General features: G+C 43.0%; 1 protein-coding gene across 1 annotated transcript in view; it reads right to left on the bottom strand.

Annotated features, from left to right (window-relative positions):
* Window positions 1–3,021: 3,021 nt before the first annotated feature.
* PCF11 (PCF11 cleavage and polyadenylation factor subunit) overlaps window positions 3,022–15,887 on the bottom strand; it is a 32,554-nt gene continuing 19,688 nt past the window's right edge. Inside the window, exons 10-16 of the mRNA XM_006132176.4 lie at window positions 15,583–15,705; window positions 14,031–14,145; window positions 13,191–13,374; window positions 10,791–10,946; window positions 10,033–10,125; window positions 5,671–5,706; window positions 3,022–4,131 (exon numbers count right to left, since the gene is read on the bottom strand). Of these exons, the coding sequence (XP_006132238.1) occupies window positions 3,916–4,131; window positions 5,671–5,706; window positions 10,033–10,125; window positions 10,791–10,946; window positions 13,191–13,374; window positions 14,031–14,145; window positions 15,583–15,705 (923 nt within the window). The 3' untranslated portion in view covers window positions 3,022–3,915. The remainder of the gene's footprint in view (window positions 4,132–5,670; window positions 5,707–10,032; window positions 10,126–10,790; window positions 10,947–13,190; window positions 13,375–14,030; window positions 14,146–15,582; window positions 15,706–15,887) is intronic.

Genomic DNA, 15,887 nt, shown 5'->3' on the forward strand with positions numbered 1-15,887 from the left:
CAGGGATCAGTGTGCGCACGCATGCGCACACACACACACACAATTCCCTGTACAAAGCCTCCATATCTGACAGCTGCTTTGGCCTGCAATCATTGCACACATCCAACCTCCTGTTTATGAGGTCACTGTTTCCCAGTCACCAGAGGTGGAATACATGTAGATAGTCACTAGTTACTCAACAGTAACTGATTCTTTGAGATGTGTTGGCCACATGTATTTCACAATCCAGCCTCCTTCCCTCCTCCTGCAGTCTTTAATGCCTGAATTCTGTGGTAAATGGTTGAACCCATCCATCCCTTTATACCTTCAGGTAGAGCAGTGGTTTCCAACCTTTTTATGCCAAAGATCATGTTCTAAATGTCAGAACAAGCCAAGCTCTACCACCTCATCCTTTCCTCAAGACCCCACCCCTTCTGTGAAGCTCCGCCCTCTCTGTTCTCCTCTCCATCACTTGCTATCCCCAGCCCTTATACACTCCCAGGGTATGGCTACACTGCCGCTTTTTTTCCGATTCTTCTGTAGGAAAAGGTTTTTCCAACATTTGGCCTGTCTAGACTGGGCCAAATGTTAGAAAAACCCCTTCTTTCGGAAGCTCCCTTGGGTTGCCGAAAGAGCACGGGGCAGGGACAGAGTGCTAAAAAGAGTGGAAGAATAAACACACCCCTGGACGCGGAAGAGTTTTTCCAGGCTACCTCTGGAACCCCAGAAAAACTCCTGCAATCTAGCCATACCCTCATTGGGTTGAGACAGGATGTGTGGGCTCTGGGGTGGGAAGGATTTGGGTGTGGGAAGGGGTGAGAGGTACAATCTCTGGGAGGGAATTTGGGTGCAAGAGGAGAAGGGGATGCTGGCTCGAGGAGGGGGCTCCAGGCTGGAGCATGTTGGGGTCAGGTGGAGGGCTGGGATAATGCTCCCACCAGCACAGTTGAGGCCATATTAGTGAAGCTTGTGGATGTGAGGGTGCAGGAGTTTGGGTTGGGGTAAGTGAGGGGCTCAGGGCAGGGAGGTTGGGAGTATGATGGGCTCAGGACACAGATTTGCAGCGTAGATGGTACAGGAGTGTTGTGGCAGAAGTCTGAGGATGTGGGGGTGCAGGAGTTTGGGGATGTGAGAGGCTCAGGACAGGGGGTTCCAGTGTATGACAGGGTCAGATCTAGGAGTTGCAGGGGTGTTCTGATGGTGTGGCCAGATGGGGGCTTGACCCCAATTAGGGGCTTGTTGGGCAGGCTTAATTTTTAAATAAAATGTCAAGCACAGAAAGTTTCAGCATTGTCTTTATTTATGAGAAGGGCGGGGAATCTGTTTTGAGTCAGGGGTCACTGACCTACAGAAAAGTCAGTTGACACCACACAAGTGAGATGCAAAGAAACTCTCCTCCAACCCACTCACCCCATTCAAGCCTCACTACTATGGCCCCAGCTGTGCTGCTGGGAACAGGGGACATGGTACTGAGGAAGGGTGCCAGTGGTTGCTGGGTGCTAGTGGGGCAAGGTGCCAGTGGGGACAGGGTGTTCGTGGGGGCAGGGGATAGGGAGTCCCCGGAACATGCCTCCTCTGGGGACTCCTAATAGCCGTGCCACCCCTTCCCCCCTGCCCCCGGGGCAGAGGGAAGCCCCAGCACACACCTCCTCCCGGGACTCTTTTCCCCTCCCCCTCCCGCAGAGGGGGTAAGCTCCGGCACATGCCTCCTCCTGGGACTCCTCCCCCCTCCACACACACACACCCCGCAAAGGAGGGAAGCCCCAGTGCATGCTGCTTCTGGGGACTTCTACCCTCACCCCACCCAGTAAGTCCCCGGTGCTTCACAGACCTGGGTTGTAGTACTGCACCGGCTGTTTGGGGGAGGGGGAGTAGCCAGTGCACTTCCTGAAACCCCTGAAGTGATGCGCAGCTGCTGGACTTCTTTCCACCCCACAGGAAGCCAGCACTACCTCCATTGTCGCTGGAGGTAGGTAGCAGGGCTTCTTGGGGATGGGGGGAATTGGGGGGCACCCCCGAATGCCTCGTCATCAACCAGTCGAGCCCTCCTGATCAACCAGTCGATCGTGATCGACAGGTTGGTGACCACGGAGACAGGGTGTTGGGATGAGTGCACCAATGGCACTAGCATGGCCCTGATTGGCACTGTTGGCCAAAATAATCCAATTATGTGGATGGGGAATGTGCACATCAGGCCTGGAACATAAGTGGACAATTATTCAAAAAAATTACCTAAGTACCCTAAAATACATCCATAGTTAGTTACCCATTACATAACTGAGGTATCCCAGATGCTGAAGAGGTTTTTGAGAGAGGTTTTCAGTCTAAAAGGGTATTGATCTAGAATTGATGCTCTCCATTAGTAATTTGCAACTTCATTGGGAAAATACCAGTTCATGTTATGATTTAATTATGTGCTGGTAGTGTTATTTGTTCCTAGTGATTACTCAAGGGACCATGAATAGACTGGTCTTTATTGAAAAAAATTTTTTAAATGTTAAGTCAAACAATGATTTGTAGACTTCAAAATTCAAAGTACCTCTCCAATTTTATAGCACTTACATCTTTATGTATCTAGGAAAACTCCATGTCAAGGGTTCCTTTTTAAACTATGAAAATCATCACTTTAAACTCAAAAGAGATTAAAAGGGTGAGGTAATGCCAACTGTGGCACCAATCAGAATCTCAGGTTGTGACAGTTGCAAAACCACTATTCCCTGTTTCACTTGACAATACACCTCCCCCCCCAAGCTTAATTTCTGATATTGGAATGTACTAGTACTGCAACTTCAAGTCTCAGAAATATCCTTTTGTGTTAGGCAAATTCACTAGAATTTAGCAAAGTGAACTGAAATTTGGCCATTAGTATTTAACCCTAGCTTAGTAGTTTTAAAAGCATGAAGTATAAGCTTCTTAATAGATAATTTCTTAAAATACTAATACTAAAATACTATATTTCAGCCATAAGTTACTTTAACTTCAATTTCCAGACACACAAATTACCCCAAAACCCATCAAGAAATAAAGAGATTCAAACTCAAATATGCTTAATTCTATTTATTACATGTTAGAAATATTCACATCTCATGGTATCTGGTTTACCGTCTAAATCCAGTCATAACCAACAAAAGAAAAATGTTAACCATGTTTCAAAATGAGCACTCTTACATTCATTTTCTCCTCTGTAACTTAAGAAAAAATTGTTCAGCTGTACTAAATTCTTATGTTTGACTATTTGAAAAGAAGCATTAAAAATCTGCTTTAACAAGCAAGTATACTGGTTTGTTAATCAAATGTAAGTTGGCAGTAGTAACCACAAATTAAGCCCACAGGTGGTTATTAATTCTCTCTTCTATCCAAAACTGTCTTTTCGGTTACTTTTTTATATCTGGATATGTATGCAATTTTGTTCAATTAAATTTAATAAGAAAAGAAATCTAAGATTTGCTGTCTGAGAAAGCTCCTGCATTGTTTTCCTTATAGCTCTCCTATGAATCCAAATAACTTCCTTCAATTATTTTATATTTCAGATTCTTGCTTAACTGGAGATCTAAATTGAGGTCTCTGTTTAATTCCACTTAAGCTGAAAAAAGTACAGAAACTCTTCATTTGATGGTGTGCATAAACATTACACTCCATATATAGCAAAAATATCTTTTATTTATAATTTACATTTCCACAAGTGAAAATTGTACATTTTTTTACATATACAATTCCATTCAGTTAAATTTGAACGCATCTACAGAACTTTCACACAATCGACACCTGAAACTGTGCAGGCAATAAAAAATTCAAATACAAAAATGTATTTATTAACCAAATAATAGCTGGGGCCCTGCCCCATGAGAACATTTTATTTATATAAAAAGTATTTGCCTTCTAGCATTAACACAGCAGCTCTTCTGTTCTGTAAAAAATCATACCTTTCAAGTTGAGTTACACTGGTTCAACCTTATCAGTTTCTGTTTTAATATCTGTAGATGCAGGTGTGCTCTCTTCTATACAAGTAGCAGGGGTGTCGACAGGTTCTTCTTTGACTTTAGGACTGTTACAGGGCTCCTGTATTTCTTGTTTGACAATGTTCAACATAATATTTAGTGGGTTTTCCACAGGGGTCTTGCTGGGAGATGGTGTACAATCAAATGATGACGTCTGTCAAATGAAAATTAACAATAAATACACAATTTTGCATATCGCTAAGACAGTTACTTCCTTTCTGACTAAAAGGGTGATAGAAAAATTATTAACGTTGCTTCACAGGCTGTGTTAATTTGGTTATTTAAAATGCAAGCTTCTCCCCTCACCAAGATTCTTAGAAAGTTGGTTTGCTCTGTAACATTATTGTCTTAGCAAAAATAACCTAACATTCTCTAAATGAAAATTATGTCAAATAAGGGACAAGTCTGTAGTATAGTGGTTTTCAATCAGAGGACTGCAGACTAGGGATGTAAAATTTCAATTTAGCTAAACAAATAGTCAATGCAATTTGATTAGTTGATAAGGGCACTTCCACCTTTGAAGTGCAGGCAACAGCCCCAGCCTACATTTCAAAGGCAAAAGTACTGTGGAGAGTATAGGGCCAGTGGGGGACTCAAGCAAAGCCCGCTGGCCCCACGCTGCCCGTAGCGTTTCAAAGCGGCAATGCCGCATGGAGCCCAGGGTCAGCGGGAGAGTCTCCAGCTGACACCAGGCTCCACGTGGCACTGCCATTTTGAAATGCTGTGTGCAGCACGGGGCCATCTGGGGACCCCGGACTGTATGCAGCTTCTCAAAGTGGCAGACCCTGGGCTCCACATGGCGCTGCTGCTTCGAAAAGCCATGTGCAGCCCGGGCCAGCTGGGGACTCCCAGCTAGCCCCCAGGCTGCACGCGGCATTTCAAAGCAGCAGTGCCATATGGAGTCCAGGATCTGGCACCAGTCTCCATGCAGTGCTGCCACTTAGAAGCATTCCCCCTCTCCCTCCAGTTTCCTTTTTCTGACAGAGGTAGCAAAGAGGGAAGCAACTACTAGCCTGTTGACTATCCGATAAACAAATGCTTATCCAATAGTTGGCTCGTTGTTCACATCCCTACTGCAGACTACGTCTAAGGATTGCAGAAAGTTGTCATTACCATATAACAGTGATTTTTAACCTGTTATTAAACATACCCCCTCGGATTCACAGCTATATCTAAGATTTCCAAAGGGATTCACACCTCCATTTGAAATTTTTAGGGATCCACAAACTAAAAAAGTTGAAAGCCACTGATGATGTATATTGCCATAAAGCATAGTATGCTCCTCGCTAACCCCAACCCAAGAATTTGAATTTATTCACATTAAACATCTAAGGAAAATTAGAAACAAAAATCACATCAGGATCAATTCACACCATTCAGCAAATTATTCTGATTTAAAAGCTTTAACCCCATACATTTGGACCTATATATTCTATTTATGGCTTTTGTTTATTGCTGTTTGATATATAAGCTGACTTGCTATGACACCATAGAGTTAAGCAATAAGCTTCCCAATTAGTTTTCAATTCTATAGTTACCATTACACCATCATTCTTGCAGTTCCTTTTCTAGTCATGTGACAGAAATGGGTAGCATGCTCTGAATACATTCACTCTGTACAAAATCTCTCAATACAAAGGAAAAAAATCAACCTCATAATAAAATGTTTGAGCATAAATAATGAAACACTTACATTTTGGTAATCTTCATAACATGATGGATGATAAATCTAAAAAAAGGAATACCATGTGACTTCTCTACATATTCAAACAAACAAATGAACTTTATGTATCAGTTGCACTGGTTATGAAATTAGGTTTGCAGAACACTTTTGATTATGCACTTCACTGTCGCATAACCTAACTTCCCTAAGAATTCACTTTTGAACTGAAGTCTTCCATGCTTGGTTTCTAATGCCCAAAGGTAAATCTGAGCAAAATATATTTTGTCCTTAATGCTGATCATAAATATAATTTCTCCACCAAAACTTCATGTTAAAGTTATTAGACTGTATGTTCCACCATCACAAGGTATGAAAAGCAAGGAATGCGGCTTAAGCAGTTAATTATCATGACCGCAAATCCATTTATTAGCATCCCTTCTCAGCATCAACTATTTCCCTCTCCCCACACTCAGATAGTTATAATGGTTAATATAACAGTGGTGCGTATTTCATATGTTCCAAATACATATAAATATAATTTAAGAAGGGCCATACTGGGTCAGACCAAAAGCCCATTTATCCTAGTATCCTTCTTCCAACAGTGGCTAATGCAAGTTGCTTCAGAAGAAATGAACAGATCAGGTAATCATCCTGAAGCCAATTCCCAACTTCTGGCAAACAGAAGCTAGGGACATTACCCCTGCACATGCCAGCCACAGATGGACTTAATCTACTAAAAACTTATCAATCTTTTTTGAACCCTGTTATATAGGGCCTTAGCAATATCCTCTGGAAAAGAGTTCCACAGATTTACTGTGCAGTACACATCAATAGAATCACAGAACACTAGAACTGGAAAGGACCTCAAGAGGTCATCGTGTCCACTCCCCTGCACTCACGGCAGGACCAAGCACCATCTAGACCAGGGTTTCCCAAACTTATGTGTCGGGACCCAAATATTGGTCACCATTACATTTCAAAAGGGTCACCAAGTGTCTCCCCAGGTGGCTCTGCCTTCCCTCCTCCCCCCATTTTTTAATTGCCTTGGGTCACCAAGTCTTCCTGAATTATCAAAATGGGTCCCCATATGGAAAAGTTTGCGAACCGCTGATCTAGACCATCCCTGATAGATGTCTATCTAACCTGCTTTCAAATATCTCCAACTTATTTCAGAGTTTAACCACCCTGACAAGTTAGGAAGTTTTTCCTAATGTCCAACCTAAACCATCCTTGCTGAACCTTCCTTGCTGCAGTTTAAGCTTATTGCTTCTTGTCCTATCCTCAGAAGCCAAGGAGAACATTTTTTCTCCCTCCTTGTAACACTCTTTTAGGTACTTAAAAACCACTATCATGTTCCCTCTCAGTCTTCTTTTTTCTAAATTAAACAAGCCCAATTCCTTCTGACTTCCCTCATAGCTCATGCCTCTCTAAACCTTTCATTCTTGTTGCTCTTCTCTGGACCTTCTCCAAATCTTTCTTGAAATGTGGTGCTCACAACTGGACACAATACTCGAACTGAGGCCTAATCAGTGCAGAGTAGAGCAGAAGAATGACTTCTTGTGTCTTACTCACAACACTCCTGTTAATGCATCTCAGAATCACATTTGCTTTTTTTGCAACAGCGTCACACTGTTGACTCATATTTAGCTTGTGGTCCACTATGACCCCTAGATCCTTTTCTGCAGTACTCCTTCCTAGACAGTCGCTTCCCATTCTCTGTGTGTGAAACTGATTGCTCCTTCCTAAGAGGAGTACTTTGGTTTGTCCTTATTAAACTTCATCCTATTTACCTCAGACCATTTCTCCAGTTTGTTCAGATCATTTTGAATTATGACCATATCTTCCAAATCATTTGCAACCCCTCCCAGCTTCATGTCATCTGCAAACTTAATAAGCATATTCTCTATGCCAATATCTAAATGGTTGAAGATATTGAACAGAACCGGTCCCAAAACAGACCTGTGCAGAACCTCAACCCTTCCAGCATGACCGTGAACCGTTAATAACTACTCTCTGAGAATGGTTATCCAGCCCGTTATGCATCTATCTTACAGTAGCCCCACCTAAATTATATTTGTCTAGTTTATTAATAAGATTATGCGAGACCGTATTAAATGCCTTACTAAAAGTCTAAGTATACCACATCCACTGCTTCTCCCTTATCCATAAAACTTGTTATCGTATTAAAGAAAGTTATCACATTGGTTTGACATGATTTATTCTTTACAAATCCATGCTGGCTGTTACCCTATCACTTTATTTTCTTACAGATGTTTCCAAATGAATTCCTTAAATTCTTGCTCTATTATCTTTCCTGGCACAGAAGTTAAATTGACTGGTCTGTAGTTTCCTGGGTTGTTCTTATTTCCCTTTTTATAGAGCACTATATTTGCCCTTTTCCAGTCTTCTGCAATCTCTCCCATCTTCCATGATTTTTCAAAGATGATAGCTAAAGGTTCAGATCCTTCCTTTATCAGCAACTTGAGTATTCTAGGATGCATTTCATCATACTTCTTTTTGTATGTTTTAAACCTGATGCCTCTAATATATACTCTTTCATCATCTCTTTTGCTAGCTGAAAAGTCCGTCTTATTAAGCTCTCCTTACAGGGAAGTCATTCCATACCCCTCATCATTTTTTTCCAATTCCAATATATCTTTTTTGAGATGGGGCAACCAGACCTGCATCTAGTACTCAAGATGTAGCCATACTATGGGTTTATATAGAGCAGAGGTGGAGAATCTGGGGGCCGGAGGCCAGATGCAGCTTCCAGCTTGCCCGGATCAGGCCCCTGAAGCTCGGGGCTCCCCCCAGCATTGGAAAGTACGCACTGACGAGGGGTGCTTTTTTTGTTTCTCTCATATGGTGCCCGACTGATTTTTCTGGGTGTCAGTGGCCCCTGACTAAAAAAAGGTTCCCCACCCTTGATATAGAGGTTTATTTTCTGTCTTATCTATCCCAGAAGTTCTCAAACTGTTCAGCATCCTGAGGATACCCATTTTTATTTATTTTTTCACATGCCCCTAAGCCGCCTCCTCCCTCCCCTCAGACCCTGCTTCTAACTCCACCTCTTTTCCCAAGGCCCCATTCCTGTCCTACCTCTTCCTACCCTTGCTCCATCCCTGCACCTCCTCTTCACACCCTTTTCTGCCCCCACCCTACTCCTTCCATATGCTGTGAAACAGCTGTTACCTGGTGTCCCCCAGCATGCAGGAGGCACTGGGAAGGAGTAGCAGAACTTGAGAGAGGAATCCAATGGAGGAACCCACTTTGAGAAACACCAATCTACCCTTTCCTGACTTGCAACACTGTACATTTTTTGACTACCTGTGCACATGAAGGCCTTGTCTACATTTATCAGGAGATCAGTGTTGTGAGGATCTATCTCCCTGGGGTCGATTTACAGGATCGATCCACTAAATCAGCCACTGATCATGCTCCCATTGACTATGGTAGTCCATTGGATCAAGAAGAGTAAAGGGAGTTTACAGGAGAAAGTTTCTCCCATTGACCCCCCCACAGTCCAGATGCAATGGTTAACTTTGATATACGGTACATTGACCTCAACTATACTATTCGTATGACTGGAGTTGTGTATCTTACTTAGTTCAACATTGTCTCCTCGTGTAGGCCAGGCCTGAGGGGATGTTTTCAGAAAACTACCCACAATGACCTCAAGATCTTTCTTGAGTGGTATCAGCTAATTTAGACTAAGGATGTTAAATATCAATTAATCTACTAGGTGAGTAGTCAATGGAATTTTCATCGGCTACTTGACTAGTCATTAAAGAAGGGCGCTTTAAGCACTCACTTCTGGCTCAGGTTGCATCTGAGCACAACTCCTGGCTACCACTCTGAACTCTTAAAGGGATCACAGAGAGAAGCCGGAATGCAAAGACGCTGGCTAATTCTCTGGCCCCTTGCAGGTCTCAGGACAACCCTCATGCTGCTCCTCTGCATTTTTAAAAGGGACGCCACAGTGGCAGCTGCCATGCCCCCTTTCCCCCTCCCAAACCACCTCATGCTGCCCCTCTGCATTTCTGAAGGGACACAGCTGACACAGACAAGCGGACAGGCTGCCGTTGCTATGTCCTTTTGAAAATGCAGAGGGGCAGCATGAGAGCTGCCCTGAGACCCAGCGGGGGACCAGAGAATGAGCTAGCATGTATGCTAAAATATAAATACTTTGAGGATACCCCCTCCTATATGGTGCAGAAGTTCTGGTGCACCATTAAACCTAAAAGGCAGCAGAGAAAACTCTTCAAGAGTGAGGACAGACTGAGCTGCCCCTCCACCATTAGGACCTTTGAACACCCATGCTATTTTTTCAATCTACCATGGCTTTTAGCAATCCCAACCATCACACTCCAAACGTAACAAGCTTCAGAATACCTTTTCTTCTACTCTAATAGCATTCTTGAGATGCCACTCCTCCTCTTCCTCATCCCAATATTGTTCAAATTGCTCTTGGCAAATTTCACAGCTCTGAAAGAAGGGAAAAAACATAGCTAAGTAAATTTACAAACATTTAATTAACGCTTTTGTGCTTTCCAGTTTCTGTAGAAGCAGCTAACTACAGTTTACTAAGGGGACATTTTAACAATCAAGGTAAACACATTGGAACACATCACATTCCTATGTACACAATGTATAGTTAAGTGTCAGCTAATGTAGGTAACAGAAACTTTTGTCCACCTTGGTATTCTGCCAGTATAAACAACTCATAGCTGATCATATAACTTTCCTCTTTAAATAAAATTCAGGATGTCTATCATAATTTTGTTGCTACTCTGTAACATTTAAGAACTTAATTATTATTCAGCATTTAATAAAGCCAATTTCCATTGGCTTCAGTGGTAATGTCTCTGAGTAAGGCCTGAATAAAAACACAAGTTAGAGAGCTTATTATTGGCCGACTAAGAATTTTTTCAGTTTGCCTGCCTCTACCCTCTCTCCTACTGCAAGTCTGCTAAATCCAAGCTTCAGCTTCCAAACAGGTACATTTCTAACATGTATTTGTTAGATACAAGGATAAAATGTCACAGTTTTCATAAAATACTTAGGGATAAAAAGAAAAGCTGTAAAATTGCTCAGAATTAGACCATCCCTTTATGTAGGCTAATCAAGGTAATTTAAATATGCAAATTCACCTCATCTGCTCCAGCTGGTCCAGCAGGAACACTTTGAAACTCTTTTTCTTTAGCAGCTTCTTGTGTCTTCAATACAACCTCTTCATGTACTTTTTCAAAGAACTGACTCTTGGCACGTTCCTCTAGATCAGCTATTTCTTCAAATTCTATCCAGTCCTAAGGAAGTTAATAAAATTAATATCCAGGCCATCTTTTCATTAATCATAACTTTTACACATTTAGAAATACAGAACCCCAAATGTTCTATTTTGACAAGAGGTGAGAGCATTTTTAATAAAAGATAAACTTAAAAAAACAACAAATAGTCTGGCAGCACTTTAAAGACTAACAAAACACGTAGACGGTATCATGAGCTTTTGTGGGCATAGCCCACTTCTTCAGATGCTGTCACTGAAACTCTCTCATTAAAGATACAGTATGAGATGTAGCCGTGCAGGTTTCTGCACACTGCTCCATTGTAATGCAAGCCTGTTTTACAGGAACCTCTCTTTGCAGCAACAATGTAGTTCAACACCTATCCTCGTTTTAATCATTCCTGTTTAACTGAGACTATCAAAAAAGGGTCAATAGTCTTAAGACTTTGTTAGTTCTCTATAAAGCTTTCTTTTATGCTCTTACTAGATTTACCTGGTATTGCTCAGGTCCTTAACTCAAAAAGTTTAGTTTTTCTTCATTTAAAACATTGTTCTGGGGTGGGGCTGGACATAAGGGTACAGTATGCAGGCTACCCTGAGGAAGAGAAGACAATCCTAGCCCTCTCTCAACCCTAGCCCTCTCTCACCCCAGTAGCTTGGGGCCACATGAAAAGTGCCTATCCATGGCTGCTGCAGCTCCTGTAGGCACAGCCAGGGGAAGGGTGCAGGTTCCCCATCTGGATGACACACAACACACAGACAAGGCGGCACACAAACTCTGAAATATATAGTCGATACACCTGTCTCTTTCTCCACTCCTGCCAGCCCAATGGGATTATAGCTGTCCTAGTCCCCATCTCGAGTGCCTTACTGACCCCCCCTCTGGTCTTTCTTTGGCCCTCCTGCCAAACCTCCTGAGAAACAACTGAATTCCACACACATCCCATTATTCTGGCACAATCAAACCCTGAGCTTGCTTTAAGTTATAAGATGAAGCTACATACCAAATTTGACAGTCCAAGCTCTTACCTTTTTAGGAGTTCTTGAACAAATGGACTCACAGATAAACAGACAGACATTTCTAAAATATACAGGCAGTCCCCGACTTACGCGGATCCGCACTTACGTCGGATCCGCACTTACGAACGGGGCTTTCTCGCCCCGGAGGTCGGGGCGAGAAAGCCCCGTTCGTAAGCTGCTCCGGTGCCCCTGGTCTGCTGGAGACCGTCTCCAGCAGACCAGGGGCACCGGGCGGGTTCCCGCGCTTCTGAGGCTTTGCCAGAGCAAAGCCTCAGAGGCGCGGGACCCCCCCGCGGCTGCGGCTTCAGTCTGGGTGCAGCAGACCACAGGCACCCAGACTGAAGCGGCAGCAGTGGCGGTTCCCCACGCCTCTGAGGCTTTGCTCTGGCAAAGCCTCAGAGGCGCGGCACCCCGCTGCCGCTCTGCTCCCCGTGTCCCTGGTCTGCTGGGGGGGGGGGGGGGGGGCGCAGCTAGTGTGCTTCCCCCCCCCCCCCCCCCCCCCCCCCCAGCAGACCAGGCTTTTGTTTTGGACTCTGGGGCAGAGCAGCTGGGGCGCTGCCGATTGGTCCTGCAGCGCCGCTCTGGGCACTACTGGACCAACCCGGCAGCACCCCAGCTGCTCTGCCCCAGGTCCTGATTCAGCTGCTGCTAGTCAGTTTCAGCAGCGGCTGAATCAGGACGCCTGGGGCAGAGCAGATGGGGTGCTGCTGGGTTGGTCCAGTAGCACCGAGGAGCGGCGCTACTGGAGCAACCCAGCAGCACCCCAGCTGCTCTGCCCCAGGCGTCCCAAGTCAGCTTCTGCTGAAACTGACCAGCGCTGACTACAGGATGCCCCAGGCAGAGTTGCTCTGCCCCGGGCTTCCTGGAATCAGCTGCTGATCAGTTTCAGCAGCAGCTGACTTGGGGACGCCTGGGGTTCTTAAGTTGATTCTGTATGTAAGTCAGAACTGGCGGTCAGTTTCAGCAGTGTCTGAATCTGGACGCCAGTTCCGACTTACATACAGATTCAACTTAAGAACAAACCTACAGTCCCTATCTTGTACGTAACCCGGGGACTGCCTGAATAGTAAGATATCCACTGACAGAAAAAAGGGGAGGGAGAAATCCCAGATGATCAATTATAAAAAGGCCAAATTTTGTGCTGATTTACATCCCATGCAACACACCTGATTCAGTGCACCTGCACAGGGACTAATTTTTCCTTTATTCATATAGACACATTCAAAGATATTATTGTGTTACTTACTGTTAAACTGTAGTACCATCTTCTGTGAGTAATTTTTCTGCTAATGTCTTTTTCAGTGCGATTTTGTCGGTAATGCCAGTCCAAGTGATCTGCATATACATCAGTCTGTGAAGTTGTAAACCTCATTCCACAGGAGTAACACTGAATACCAGTGTATAGTCGATTTATAACACTATCATAGCGCCTACAAGAGAAAAAAATTGCCAAGTGTTAACATTTACTCAGAAAGTGATTTTTTTAAAGGGTGAGAAAACATTTCAGTGAAGTATGCTGGATTCTCATTGCCAACACAGAAAGCAGTGAAGTCATTATATAACTAAAACAGGTGTCAGAGCATAGGTTTCCATAGTTTCTAATTTTGTGAAAGACCTAAAATGAATTCAGAGATCTCTAGGTAACCATACATAAGAAGCATATTAGCACATGCTTCCAGTTTTAGATCTACTGAGTCTAATGATCTAAAAAAGCAAATTGATGTGAATAAAAAAAATATTAGGATCAAAACTGCAAACCTTTGTGCAGGTGCGCATATGAACAGTTCCACTGACTTCAAACTGCATTTTTTAAATATTGGTCCAATTCAAAAATCTGCATGTTTTCTAAGAATTAAATGTGTATAAATACATTTCACATGGAAGATTTTACGGTAAATGATATGCCATTAATATAATAATGAAACAGAGTTGTATTCTTCCTTCACTCTCACTCTACTGTAATATCAAAATCTTCTACAATTAGAAGATTCCCAAATTACCTTGAAGAAATGACAATTCAACTACCTATATACTATTGTGTCATGATTACCCAGAGTGCACACTGAGCCCACATTAGTACACGTACTGTTTTAGTTCTTCAACTGTAAAGTTCGTGAGATCTGGGATATCTTGATCCTCACTCTGATCTTGGTCATCCTCGTCCTCTTCTGGAGCTGGTTGGGTAGAAGTTTCATTCACTTCTAAAAAGCGCAGATGGAAAACTGTCAATCTGCCAAGATGTTATTCTGAAATAGTTCAACTTATTCAAAGAATAAAATGAACCTGGTAACGCCATACACACTACACTGCATTAACCAATTCAATCGACAATTTGAATTTGGGCACATTTTCAACTGACTTTTCTAACTCATCCAAATCCTTGGTTTTGAAAGAAATCTATAAAATACATAAGCTAAAGCAATTTCAAACGATGTTTTAAACAATTGTTTTTATTAAAACAAATATGGAAGGATGGAACCAAAGACAGATTTATGCAGACGGACTGATTTTATTTGGAAATCTGGCTGTGTTAGTTAGCTAAAATCTACAAGTAAACTGTTCAACTGTGGAAGTTTTAAAAGGAAGTTACCAAACACAGTTCACTTCACTCTGTGCACCAAAATGGGCACTCCCAAATTATAGGACACCATATCCATTTTATTTGCCATAAGAAAATCATTAGAACATCTACTTGACAAAAAATTAGAGTCTTTGCATATCAAGATTTTTACTGGGAGTTTTTCAGTACACTCGTGTTAAAATCATAGAATCCTAGAGCTGGAAGAGACTTTAGGTCGTCCCCAAGTCCAGCCCTCTGCCCAAGGCAGGACCAATCCCAACTAAATCAACCCAGCCAGGGCTTTGTCAAGCCCAGACTTAAAAACCTCTAGGGATGGAGATTCCACCCCATTCCAACGCTTCACCACCCTCCCAGTGAAACAGTTTTTCCTAATATCCAACCTAGACTTCTCCCCACTGCAACTTGAGACCATTACTCCTTGTTCTGCCATCCGTCACTACTGAGAACAGCCTTTCTCCATCCTCTTCGGAACCTCCCTTCAGGAAGTTGAAGGCTGCTATCAAATCTCCCCCTCACTCTTCTGCAGACTAAAACCCAAATCCCTCAGTCTTTCCTCATAGGTCACGCGCTCCAGCCCCCTAATCATTTTGGTTGCCCTCTGCTAGGCCCTCTCCAATGCGTCCACATCCTTTCTAAAGTGGGGGGCCCAGAACTGGACACAATATTTCAGATGTGGCCTCACCAGAGCTGAATAAAGGAGAATAATCACTTCTCTGGATCTGCTGGCAATGCTCCTCCTAATGCACTCTAATATGCATTAGCCTTCTTGGCTACAAGGGTACACTGTTGACTCATATCCAGCTTCTCATTTACTGTTATCCTCAGGTCCTTTTCTGCAGAACTGCTACTGAGCCATTCAGTCCCAAGCCTGTAATAATGCTTGGTGTTCTTCTGTCCCAAGTGCAGGACACTACACTTGTCCTTGTTGAACCTCATCAGATTTCTTTTGGCCCAATCCTCTAATCTGTCCAGCTCACTCTGGACTCTATCCCTGCCCTCCAGCGTATCTACCTCTTCCCCTAAATAGGCAGTTTAAGAGGATAAATGCTATACATACGTGCTGAAGTGGAATCAGTAGGTTTTGACACTTTGAGGATTCCTGTCTTAAGGAGTTTAGAGAACAACTCATTTACATCAAGCTGGCCAAGATGATTATCAGGATATGAAAGTGGAACGGATCCTAAGTGAAAAAAACCAGCAACACCACAATATTTCTGATCCATGCAAGAAAATCAAACTTTGATATAAAAGTCATCTTGTGTATTTTATTCATACACATTTAAAACAATTTTTTGAAAAGTTAATGTTTTAAAGAAAATAGTTGCTAAGCACAGTTTTTAGTATGCCATAATGCTGAAAATG

This window comes from Pelodiscus sinensis, chromosome 1 (genome assembly GCF_049634645.1).
Source record: "Pelodiscus sinensis isolate JC-2024 chromosome 1, ASM4963464v1, whole genome shotgun sequence".
Taxonomy (NCBI): domain Eukaryota; kingdom Metazoa; phylum Chordata; order Testudines; family Trionychidae; genus Pelodiscus; species Pelodiscus sinensis.